Here is a 12961-nt window from a genome sequence, read left to right as displayed (position 1 = left end):
CATGCAACATACTGCACTGTAGGATGTTAAACAATAATTTAGTTTATATACTGTGATTGTATGGCTAATATTCCTATATAGCATTAGTGTTGTTCAAATTTATGCACTGAAGAATGTTTAGATGACATTGCATTCAAGTTATTTTAACCTCCTGAGACCTGAGCATGACTGCTGTGTGCATTTACTATACCCCTTTTTGATTTTTAACTAGTAGCCCTTAAGAAACATGCAAAACATTTTTTTTTTACCAAATAGTTTTCCAAAAAAAGCATGTCCACATATGTGGACAGCGGGACTAAGTTTATACCAAGCTATAGAATATCAGATAATTGTTTATTATGTTTCCAGGAGTGTTGGTTATTCATGTTTTGAGACATTACAGACATAACATCAGAAATTAACATAAATAATTCTGATTCAAAGTCATGGCCAGCATCATCCAATCACTGCCAACCATGTTAAAATCAAATTATACATTATAAATGTGAATCTATGTACTGATATCATTATCCCGTGTCTGCCAAACATGGTTGCATTGGAAAGCTACAGGATGCTCCCTTGCTCCCTATGTAGTGAATTACTTAACCTCCAATGTGCTGTCTGTCTTCGCTGGTCTCAGAACAGTTTATTTTCATCCTAACTCCACATAAAGTGCTGTTTCTCCCAAATACAAACTCCGATGCGATTTGCGCCATGTTGTTTAGTCACACGACTCGGTGCATCGAAAGTTTAACCCTTTAATGACAGCCTAGAGTCTCATGAACTGAGATCAGTTGGTTTAAATTAAATTATGCATAGCCTATAGCGAAGCCAAAAAGTAATGTCCACGCATGTGGACACGGGGTCTCAGAAGGTTAATAATTATCTCCGATTATTCATGTGAAAAATCCAAAAAAACTTTCTGATCACAGTCACAGGAGGAATTTAAATTGAAGTTTCCCCTCTGATCAAAACCATAGTCATAAAGCTGCCTTATACTTTGCCAAATAGCCTACTTTTCAAATTTTCAAACTTTTCAAGCTTTTTTTAATTTTGTAATTTTTTTTTTTATTTTTTTTTTTTTTTATAATTACGCATACCATTACAAAAAATCTGAGATTTTTGAGAATCATTGAAAATTTCAAACTCAAATAAATGGACTGTTCTCCATAGCGGTGTCACCAAATACAGATTTACATGCTTTAACAAAAGAGAAATGCTTATTATTTTATATAATGATACATTTATGTGTAAATCTGCCACTTGGGAAAATATTTGAAATGTTGAGGATGAAATTAAGTTATAGTCTTTAATTTCTGTTTGTGATGTGAAATATAATATATATATATATATATATATATATATATATATGACTGTCATGCCTAACTTGTGCTAAAATCAATTTAGTGATTAATGAATTATAAATTACTATCATAGAACTGATAAAACTGGCATAATCTTAATCTGTTAATTTCCATTTAGATTGTATTTTCATCTTTAGAGCTCTAGTTTTGTTTTGTTTTTTTATGTTGTACATTGCTGTTTCCATGGTTATATAGAATGTTTTGAAACTGGTGAAATAATGAGGACAACCAAAAAAAAAAAAAAAAAATAGTGATTCATTTTTTATATTTTTTACAGAACTGAAGATTTACATCAAAGGGGGATACTGCAGGGGGTGGACTCAAAATTTCTCAATAATCTGTCAAAACTGTACAGCATTTTCAACAAGCAGCCTCTGGTTACCATGGAAACATTTACACTGTCTCCAACACTGTCACATCTTAATGGCTGAAAAAAAATAACCATCACCTAACTGGATGAATGAAATAATTGTTTCATTCCTTACAGTATATCAGTGTATGTTTGAGATAAGATCCAGTTCATGATGGTTTCCCGATCAAGGATTTTCTTTTTACAAACTAGAGCAAGTCTATCTGCAGGCGGTTTCTCTCCCAGTGCATTTTGTCGTCTTGAAACATGTTCATGTGCACTGCTATCATATCCAGTGGTTTCTGAGTGAGGTAATATGTTGGAATGAGAGTATATGGACTTTTAAGAAAGATCAGCACTTCATGTATGAGTTCATCTTTGCAGAATTACTCAACAGTTTCATCCAACAAATTAAAATACACTTTTTTCGATGTAATTCATTTAGCAATGCTAAAGGGGCTTCAGTGACTACACTGCATGATAAGGCACATGACAGTCAGGCTTAGTTTTGCTGTTTACACTTGTCATCTTGTATAATTATTCACATTATAATCCAGTTTCCTCACACTGACCCCTGTGCGTGAACATAAATAAGAGGTTGTATTCCCATAAGTTTCAAGCTCAGTCTCTCTCTCTGTAGACGTGGCTGGGGGAAACACGTGAAAAAAGAGAAAAAAAAATCATTGCAAATCAAGTCTCCTCAGTCGTTCCAAAGACTCTAAACGAAAAATATCAACAGATCCTTCGGTGAGACTTGAAAATGCCCCAAGATGCAATACTCTTAAGTGGCTCAAGACCAAACAAAGAGTTGTTTTCCCCATTAATAGTCCCAGTAAAGTCTTTTGAGTCAGATTGGCCACAATTGTAAAGTTCCTAGCCTGTACAAAAGATGCCCAGGTAGATCGGTGTGGATAGAGGACAGAGGTTTGACAGTAATTTGTTTATGAATAATTGATTGTGTTATAACTACATGGAAGAATGGAACTTTGCTTTACAAGCAAGATAAACTGGTGTCCGTTCTAAAGTAATGCTGCAATGAACATGAATTTTATCTAAGCTGAAGTGGTTCTTTTGTAAATTAGGAACCTATGAGGGCCACATCCATGACTGGACTTCAATAGAAGCAGACAGAATTGACATGTCAATGTTCTTGTGTTCAATCTGAGCATCAGAAGAGGCTGGTTAAGGTGCTCTGCGAGGGACTCCGGCATTCGTGAATGTCCAGACTGCCTGGCGCAGGGGTCAGTACGGAGGTGACGGTGGGCATGGTGGGGTTCGTCAGGTCTGTCAGAGTGGTTGGGGTGCTGGAGGGGCTCATTGAGGCGTTGGAAATCTCTGAGGCAGGTCCAGAAGGCGTTCCTCCAGGTAGGTTCGACCCATCGGAGGCCTTGTCCATGCCTGTGTTCTCCTGACGCAAGAGGTTCCGTCTGAACTTGGCCCGAGCATTCTGGAACCACACCTGTATACGATATGAAAGAGTAGCGGCTGTTGAGACGTGTGAAAATGATTCGAATCACAGGGGACAAACAGTAGTCTCATCAAAGCAAAATGACGACTTTGTTTTCCGGCAATGATAATTAGTGCTTTGAGATTAAATTCTAAGTTTCTGCTCGTGAATCTTTTGTTTATTCCATTTTGTTCCACTTCATTTGGTCCCCTGGTTGCTTCGCCTTAGCATTTGGAAGCCAACTGCATTTTGTTTTTCCTGACTCAGTGATAGCTGACAAACAGCTTTTTCTTGGGCCTTTTATTTCCAGATGTGATCTAAAACATCCGCTTCAATTCCGCTTTAATTTCAATTCTGCATGTAATTAATTCAGAGTTCTCTTCATATTCTTCGTACCCTTCCCCCTTATTCAGAATAAATGATTATCATTGCATTGAGCAGAAAAGAGAGTTCCGCGTACGAGGCGTTAAGTACATACTTATTAATATTATACCCTAACCCAAACCCCATGTAAACATTATAGGAAGCTATTGTGTGTGACAGAAACAAGTAATTGTCTCGTATTAGATGAAAACGATGTCCAGCGACGTCATTGGCTGTAGTGAAAGTCATAGGAATTCAAACGAGTGCAGTCGCACGATATCATACGAATTAGCCAAATTTAGAAAAGTTGTAGGAATCCTGACGATTTCGCCGTGAGAGTGTGTTGACCTGGTCTCATAGTCAAAACGTGGCTCTATATATGTTTTTGCAAAACTTGGTATTCATGTCTCCAGGTACAATTCCCTGCAGTTTCCAGGTGATATGAACACTAGAGGTGCTACAACAACTGTGTGTTTTCTCCACTTACACTCAAATCATGACTTCAATAGCTGATTATGACTTTATAAACACTCAGTCCTTGCTATGTTATGATATCGACACATTTTTACTCTAATGCATCTATTGAAAAATTATACATTTTAATGCTTGTATTACAGACCCACCTACATATATACACTTATTCCAATATGATTAGCTTGTGCAGTAGAGCGTTGGACTTTGGACTCGGAGGAATGCGGTTCAAAACCAGACAAAAACTCAAGCTGACACGTGACTCGACAGACCTAGAAGCGACACGAAATGGTTCAAAAAATTTGCTTTTCATTTCGCTTCTGCATTTTCAAACACTATCGTTTAAGGTTAAGTGTTGATTAAGGGTAGGGATGTCTGTTTTGTTAAACTCTCATTTCTCTTTTCGGACACTTGGTTACGTTTTAGGTTAGGGAGTTACCTTTTATGAAAACCTCAATCTAAAATTCGCCTTAAAAACCTTGTCTGTTTACAACCTCAGTTTGCTCGGTTTTGGCGCCCCCTACTGGACATTTCACTTGGAATGCACAGCCAAACGTGTTATGAAGCACGTAATTTCAGTTTTGCAAAAAACATTGCAATGCTCACGTACATTTCATGAGGCCAGACTGAAAACTAATGATGATATAAACATTTTAAAATGTATATTTTCTTAAATGTACCAAGATAGTTGGTCCCCTGTATAATTAACAGCATTAGCTAAGAGAGATAATGAGTGTGTTCACATGCAAGTTCTTACACTGATCATGCTTAATAAGCTGACAATGCGTGTGGTCATGTAAACACAATAAACGGCGTTCCTTTATCGGTGTGAGGTCATAAACGGCGTAAGAATAAACCGGTCGGCACGGGTAGATTTTTGCCCACTACGCCAATTTCACATAGCATGTAAACACCTTCACCGGTGTTCTTACCGGCTTATCCAATGTGCGCAGCTGTTGAGTGCATGCCTCTTCACGGTTTGACATCAAAAGCAGAGAATAACACGATTATTTCAAATCTCATGTAAACACGGTTTTCTTGCTTTGTCAGTTTTTTTAAATAAGCTGATTTTTGGGAGTAATCAGCATATTGGTGTGCATGTAAACATGCTCAGTGTCTTTCATATGTAAGCAAACTAGCCATTATAACTAAAATATAACCATATGAATCTAAATCAAGTCGAATCTAGAGCTTGTGAAATCTGCAAATCTGTATCAATACCCAGCTCTCGTCAGAATAATTACACCTCATTCTCATTTCAAAGTTACACCTAATTGGAAGGAAATGTCTGACCTGTAGTACTCGCTTGGTGAGACCTGTTTTCTGGGCCAGCTGTTTCAGATCCTTGGCGTCAGGATTGTGGTTGATGGCAAAATACGACTTCATGGTCCTCAACTGATGGTGTTTAAAAGACGTTCTCATGCGCTTTGTCTTCTGGCTGGTACTGTATTGAGAGTCTCTGTCCATTGGATCTCCATCATTTTCATTGCAACTCAAAGCTGTTTAAATCAAACACACAGTAGGACAAAAGATTAGCTGATGTTGCGTAAACCAAAATGAAGAGGTTTCAGGTTCATTATAGTCTACAATAGCAAAGAACCCATTTATGTTATTGCCAAGTTGTTAAAATATGTAGTGGTAGTATCAAACAGCTTAATTAGAGTATTAAAACTGCATAAAAATAAAAGTTTCTATAATAAAAATCTGTCTCAGAATGCTCAGTACTAATGCATCAGATAATATAACAGGGTGACAAAGATGAGGAGGTTTTGTTGTTGTTTTATTAATGGCACCATACCAATGTGTTTACTGTTGAATTTTAACTGAATAACAGAGGAACTGCAGAACCACAGTGTTGCTGTGTTTGCAAGTTACGGCATATATAATATTCTGCATTATGTTGAAGGCTTACATATTATTTTTTAAAGGTAGTTTATTCTAGTATAACAGAATAGACAATGTCCAATGGTAGAATACTGTATATATGTTTTAAGATTTTTGAAAGCTATGCAACATGCCAATTTTAATCATGTTTTTTTTTTTTTTTTTTTTTTTTTTTTTATGTCATTTTCTTTTTCTGTTGTGATTTACAGTGCCTTTAGAGAGCTAAAAAAATATCTGCATTAAAACAGCCTTGGCACTAGAACATTTACCAGTTTTGATTGCGACCCCATCCCCCAGTTATGGCCATCCCTTCGTTTCTGTTTTTATGATGAACTGTGTTGGATTTAATTGTGAAATAGCCCACACTATCTATCTGTCCTTGGACACGAGTGTTTAGGAGATAGGCCTGTCTGAATGTGTCAGAAATATTTTTCCGCCAGTTCCAAATTCTTGGCAGAAGTTTATGTGTTGCTAGATGCATGACAGTTCGGATTTATGTTTTCTGTGACAACTACAAATATTAGTCATTGAAAATCATCTGATCAACACTTCAGATAATTAACCTTGAATGCTTACAACACTACACATGGTGAACAAATGTTTCGGCCTGATATAAATATGGCCATTGAGAAAATACTGTTACCTTAATCACAATGATAGATGTCTGGGACAGTTATCTTTTTCTAAACAAGATTATTGATGTGCACATGTAATTTGCAATATTGCATGAATAATACAACATATCTTAATTGTTCTTAATTTTTTAGTGATTGTTTATTTTGTCCTTTTATTCGTGCTGTTGTTTAAAGTGTGATCTGATGGGGGCAGCAATGATCTGACTGTGTCTTAGTTTCAGAGAGACCAAAGTTCACTCACTCTTGTTAACCACTGTGTATTGAAAATGGTTGTAAAGAGTTAAATTGATTTTATAAGTTTAATTTACTTCTTTTTTTTGCATTTTAAGTCCATATACTGTGGGCTAGTTTTTTAGAAGCTGGTTAATGCACCAAACAACTTACAGTATAAAACCATGGCATTTACACAGTTTCCAGTGCAATTATTGCTTGAAAAATGGCCAAATAAAACCTATGGTTAACATTTGTCGAATAATTATAGGCTCAAACAATAAAATACATTGGCAGTATTAAGCACACAATTATATTCTTGTAAACGATGTTTGGATTTGGATATTTGGCATCTCGAGATAAATAAAGATCGACATTTAATAACGATATATATATATATATATATATATATATATATATATATATATATATATATATATATATATATATATATATATATATTAACTTCTAGAAGATTCTCTTTAATCTCTAAGTACTCTGTAATCTCGGTTTGATTTGAGAGAATCAAACAGTTAGACAGAAAGTGATGAATATTCGTGAAGAAAAGGCAAGCTGACTATATTAATTATTTGATTAAAATGTTATCGGCGCGCTAATGTGGGTCAAATCTTTAAAAAAAATATTAAATCATTTTTTTAAAAATCAATTTGCATGTTTTTTCGCATTATTTGGGCATGTGTGTACTTTATTTATTTATTTATTTATTTATTATTTTTATTTTTTTACCATTTACTCAAAAACAGGGTAAATTGTCTGGAAAAGTTGAACGTTCTCTCTCCCACTTTCTTTTTTTCATTCTCACTCTTTCTCCCTTTCACTTCCATTTAATCTTCTGGATGTCTCGACTAGCATCTAAGCCATTTTCTACTTGTCAGTCTCTGTAGTCGTCATCATTCCTCTGTTTAGTCTTCAAGCAGGGGGCTAAATGCCCCGCTGAGGGGCCCGAAATGCCCGAGCGAACAAGTCACGTTGTTCCAAATTGTTCAGCACAAGCTCGAGTGTTTAAGCAGACTTCTGTGATGTGTATTATTTCTCTCAAAAAGTGGTTCATTGAACATTTTATCAATGGTCGCTTTATACTCATGTGTTGTATTATTTTGTTGCAAAAAATGATTTAATCTAATACGCAATGTCACCTCAGAAATATTTAATCTTCTGGGATAAACACCCTTTAAATATTCTAGAATTAGGTGAGTAAACGTCTAAAGCGCAGTCCTTTTTAAAATGCCATGTTTTCGTAATTTCTAAGGAGAATATTGTATTTAATGGTCAAATAGGCATATTTTAAACGTGCCTTTTTAACATTAGATGTCTGGCCTCAAACGAATGAGAATGGGGGGGAAAACAATAATGAAATAATTCACGTTTTTGTTCAATCATTTTTTATTTTAGTTTGACCTACCATTAAAAAAGCAATTACATTTTCAGACGCCTGCACTGATTACAAATATTATTTATTGTATATCTACTCGCAGTTTTGACCTGCTCCATCATTTTGAGTTTTATGCTCTAAAGAAAAGAGGAAAGCAATTTAAAAGCTTTATATAAGCCATCTTGCTATATCTCAAAAACGGTTTGGAGTAGAAACATAAGTAGATCGTTGGAAACTTTCCTTTTCACTGTAATGCATGAAACTTAAAATATGTTTCTGGGTCAAAGTAACTCAAAATGTTGGATAATTATCCATATAATCATAGCAGTCAGTAACCAATTGTATTGTCCAAAATAGTGGTAATGCTGTTTAAACGAAACTTAACTTTATTCTAAATGAAACTGCGTCAGATTTTTGTTTTTGCCTTGCCCTTCAAAAGCCCGTGAAACTTGATTTCGTTGAATTAAAGCCAATAAAAAATTCACAGAACACCATTACTAAATCGCTCTTAACGAAAAGTTGAGAGGGTCGACTTATTTATTTATTTTACTCAAATAACAGACATTTCAGAGAACAAATAAAACTGCAATAATAATAACAATAATAATAATATGCTACTTTAAAAAAAAAGAATAAAAATAGAGAACTTGACCCCCCAAAAACAAGTTGGCTTTACCTGCGTTGTATGCCGCTAAGTCCGCTCCGGGCCCCGGGCTCTTCCTCTTTCGGGGCCGGCCCTTCTGCACTGTGTTCACGCCGTTATAATAAGACAGTCCTAGAGGGCCCGTGGTGCCCAGTCCTTTATTAGGCACTACATCCGTGTGATTGAAATGCGTGGGGAAGTCTCCCTGGATGAGCGTTTCAAAGTGTAGCCTGCAGTACACAAGACTGTCTTTCATGCCGAAGTGGTCCCCAGTCGTCAGCATTTTGTTGCAAGTCGTGCAGGTGAAACAGTTCAAGTGGTACACCAAATCCCTGGCCCTCATGACCATTTCCGAGGCCGAGATCCCGAGGTGGCACCGGGCACATCTTTGCACCGAAAACCTTCTGCGGAAGAATAGAGCAGCTGTGACCTTTCAGCACTTCAACCAGAGAGTCACGAGCCTGACATTAAATGTGCTGGTTCAAATAAATATCGAAGATTGTTCGGAAATAAGCTCTCTAATCGTCTGCAAGTGCTTAGTTTTATTTATCTGGCCCTATGTAGACATCCCGAAGTAAAATAATGCATTAAACAGCAGGGTACGTGCACAAATAGAGTTAACTCGTGCAGTCTGGCCAATAGGCCTAATCACGTCTCGAATGATTACTAAATGTTCTACAATTGAGATTGACGCCTGCTATGGCCTAATTTGATCGTAGAAATGGGTAAAGCTTTCACTTTTATGATTACCTTAACAGGCCTCTCACTTCTCTTTCATTATTAAATTGTAGGCTATACTAATGGCATACAAAATCGATGCACACTCAGCAAAATATAACCCAAACATCAAACAATAAGGCATTTTTCTACAGATTGTGCTTCCTTTTATTATTAGTATTATTATTAGTATTATTTCCAACAAAGAAAAGTTCGTTAGGAAAGAGACAAGACAGTAGATGTAACTCTTGATTATTAAATTAATGTTTAATCTGATTATTAAATTATATAATAGACGTGCAAAACCAATTCGTACTGCAAAATACCGCGAAAGCATGGAACGATCGGCATTTTTTCTAATAAAGAGTTGTTGATCTTTCTTTGATTATTAATAACGACCAAAATTATTTCACACAGCAAACTATAAAAAATACAATAAAATAAAAAAATTATATATATATATATATATATATATATATATATATATATATATATATATATATATATATATATATAATTATTATTATTTTACCATCAAAGGACATCGTTCTGCTAAGATCATACAACTCTGCGGTAAGTTTTCTTGGATATGAGTTTTCTCACCTGTAATAGTCCTCTTTACAATAGATGCTTCCGTCTTTGCTGAAGCAGGTGAGCTCAGACTCCAGGTTGAGTTTACACTCGCAGCACTTCAGACAGCGCATGTGCCACTGCTTGTCCACGGCGAGCAGGTAATACCGATCGGAGATCTTCCCTCCGCAGCCCGCACACAGGGCCACCCGGTCCCCGCTGATGGAAGGCATGTTCTGCAGACACACACACACACAACCAACGGTCTCATTAAAGGCTCAAACTCCAATGGTTTGACACAAACAACGTGTTTATCCACTGATCCTCACTGTTATACAAATAAATGGGAATTCGATAAGTAACCAATACAAATGTGTTGGATAGAAATATCTGGGCACAGACGAGAATAACGCACTCTTGTGCATTTGCTGATTACAAAAACAAGTAAATATTACAAGTGCTCACTTCTGTACGGAACGGGTGGGGCGTGAGCTCTAATTTAGAAAACAAACACAGGAGTGTGTTCAGAGTGGACAAGAAAATATCTAGTTATCTGTATTTGGTAGGAGTCTCTATGAAAATGGAGCTATTTTATATATGCATGCAATACGTTATTATAACTTTACAGCTATTTGGTTATATTCGTCACACTTAAAGTGTGACGTATATAACCAAATAAATCAAAGATCATACTCGTTTTAACCTGAGAGACGCACAATGTGATACAAATCAATGCATATTGAGAAGAAGAAGAAAATAATAATTATTAGCGACAAAAACGAGAACGCCGTAGTTCTTTATTTGCAATTTTGGATATGCCATTGTCTTCATTTTGGGATCCAGACTTTATATTAAAAAGGTAATCCGTTTTAAGCGTCATAAGTGCAATGTTGACAAACAAACCGAGACAGTAATGCGCTTTGTCAATTTATTAACAGACATTAAGGCCTAAAACAAGGTCAAAATTGTTTATTTCTCACGCATTGCCTCCTAATTATTTTGCTTTTAAGCCTTGCGTTTTACTCGTTTTTAAAGCACAAATTAGCCTATGACTTAACACAATTTTGATATTTAAATGTAATAAGTTTAATGGCTGAATTCCCCTTCAGTTAAAATGTAACGGTATTGAATAAGCAGCATAAATGACCAAACTAAACATTTACTGGAACTGGTGTCATGTGCATTAGCATGCAAAAATCTACACCATAATAGAATAAAAAATAAATGTAAGCACATAAATAGTATTCACTTTGTGCATTGTCAGTGCTTGTGCTGAATAGTTTTAATAGTCGTTCGGCCGCTAATGCCTCAATGATTCACCTTTTAAATTTGGGCTATATATATATATATATATATATATATATATGTCGTTCAAAAATCGGATTCACTTCAAATGAGTGGATACTGTGTCTTTTAGCTTTCTGTGACTATTCGGAATCCACCCATGACAAAAGATCACACCAAAACGCATTGAGGGACAGGCCTGGATATTTTGGCTTCGCAGAAGTTTGGGGTTTGTTTAAATGGACAAGATCGGAATCACATCTTTAAGCCTCTACATATCACTGTTGGACATATGCTGTTAGAATAGGCGGACAAGCGCCTGGAGCGAGAGGCATTGCTTTCTCCTACCGTCTCTGTTTCCCCCATATCTATGGCCGAGCTGATAGTCGCCGAATCGCTCTTTCCTCTCCGCTCCATTTCTTCCATAACACCATGCATCTCGCCTCCAGGCAGACCGTGGAAAAGCATCGTCGCCGCAGATGAGAGCGAATAGCACGTGTTTCCGTCAGATCTGCAGCCCAAGATTTCCGTGAGACGCACTTCTAGCCCTGTGCAGTTCATATGACCTCGCTCTCTCATGAAAGATTTCCCGTTTGGAGAATCTGAGTCCTCTAGTCGTTATTCGTTTATCAAAACTGTCAACCCCGTGTTCTGACAGACTCTTTTGAAATGCATTAATTTCTCACACCGCAAATCATGCACCCAGTACAATACAGATAGATTGGTACAGCCTATGTGAGCATTCCCGAGCTTTGAGGACATACCAGCTCTACATGTGTGCCACTGGACCCTCCTATTTCTTAGTGAGTAACTTTCAGTTACCACGTTTTGCACATGCATTTGTCAATGTAAAATCTCAACAGTTTTCTGTCTTGTCTCTTCAGAAATCAGTCTTGGAACATGAGCGCTGCCAGTCAAAACACAAAATCCGGTGTTGCATCGCCGAAAAATACAAACATATAGCTATAAATAATCCCGAAATGCATGGGAAGAACCACCAGAATTACTGCAAGTGGTCATATCTTCATACTCAGTAACACACCAAAAATGTCCAACTTGGATACGGGAAAAGGCAAATGGCTTGCTTTGGTTGCTCTGTCATATTTAGGATTTTCTGTGAAAAGAGCCTGTTGTTGTTCGTCCCGCATGCAGCATGTAAGTCATTGAGCAGGAGGAGGAGTTGAGGACACTTTTGGTTTGTATAATCCAGTGAAGACAGTGAGGTAGAGGCTGATCCAGCCCTTCCCTGCGCTCTTCCCTCTCCAAACGTGCGCAAACCCAACGCGCCTTTTCTACCGGGACTTTGACGTCACGCCGTTCCGTTCGTGATTATTGGCTGTTCGGACTCTTGATATACGCACACTATCGAATTGAGGCTCGCATTTTTATATCAAGCGGAGCTACATTGATGGCAACGCAAGACTTTCTAAAATGTGATTTTTTTATTATTATTATTATTATTATTGTAAATCAAATACTTCTTAACACTTCATTTTGAGGACGTTCAAATTGTTTTCTATAGTTAGAAATGCATTTAGACTAACTCACTTTCGTGAACCGTACTTTCTTAAGAGAGAAGTGGATCGGGAATCAGTGTGATTTGATTTGATTAATTGTATCAGCCTACTACATTGTAAACCCAAATAAGTTAG

At 36.6% G+C, this 12961-nt stretch overlaps 1 protein-coding gene across 1 annotated transcript; it reads right to left on the bottom strand.

Moving 5' to 3' along the window:
* Positions 1-1599: 1599 nt before the first annotated feature.
* Positions 1600-12391, bottom strand: LOC127414511 (LIM/homeobox protein Lhx2-like). The gene is made up of 5 exons (XM_051652575.1): positions 11658-12391; positions 10059-10261; positions 8772-9142; positions 5267-5472; positions 1600-3151 (listed from the first exon to the last, which is right to left on the bottom strand). Exons 1-5 carry the CDS (start codon positions 11886-11888, stop codon positions 2861-2863), a joined length of 1302 nt encoding a protein of 433 aa, XP_051508535.1. The 5' UTR covers positions 11889-12391; the 3' UTR covers positions 1600-2860.
* Positions 12392-12961: the final 570 nt, after the last annotated feature.

This window comes from Myxocyprinus asiaticus, chromosome 24 (assembly GCF_019703515.2).
Source record: "Myxocyprinus asiaticus isolate MX2 ecotype Aquarium Trade chromosome 24, UBuf_Myxa_2, whole genome shotgun sequence".
Taxonomy (NCBI): Eukaryota; Metazoa; Chordata; class Actinopteri; order Cypriniformes; family Catostomidae; genus Myxocyprinus; species Myxocyprinus asiaticus.
The sequence above is the reverse complement of the archived record's forward strand: the minus strand, read 5'-3'. Positions and strand labels throughout refer to the sequence as shown.

Excerpts from the sequence above, each read along its gene's own strand:
- LOC127414511 (XM_051652575.1), bottom strand. The coding sequence starts at position 11,888 with ATGAGAGAGCGAGGTCATATGAACTGCACAGGGCTAGAAGTGCGTCTC. Across the intron at positions 10,262-11,657 it reads ATATGGGGGAAACAGAGACG|AACATGCCTTCCATCAGCGG; the intron begins GTAGGAGAAAGC and ends GTGTGTCTGCAG. Across the intron at positions 9,143-10,058 it reads TGTAAAGAGGACTATTACAG|AAGGTTTTCGGTGCAAAGAT; the intron begins GTGAGAAAACTC and ends ATTCTTCCGCAG.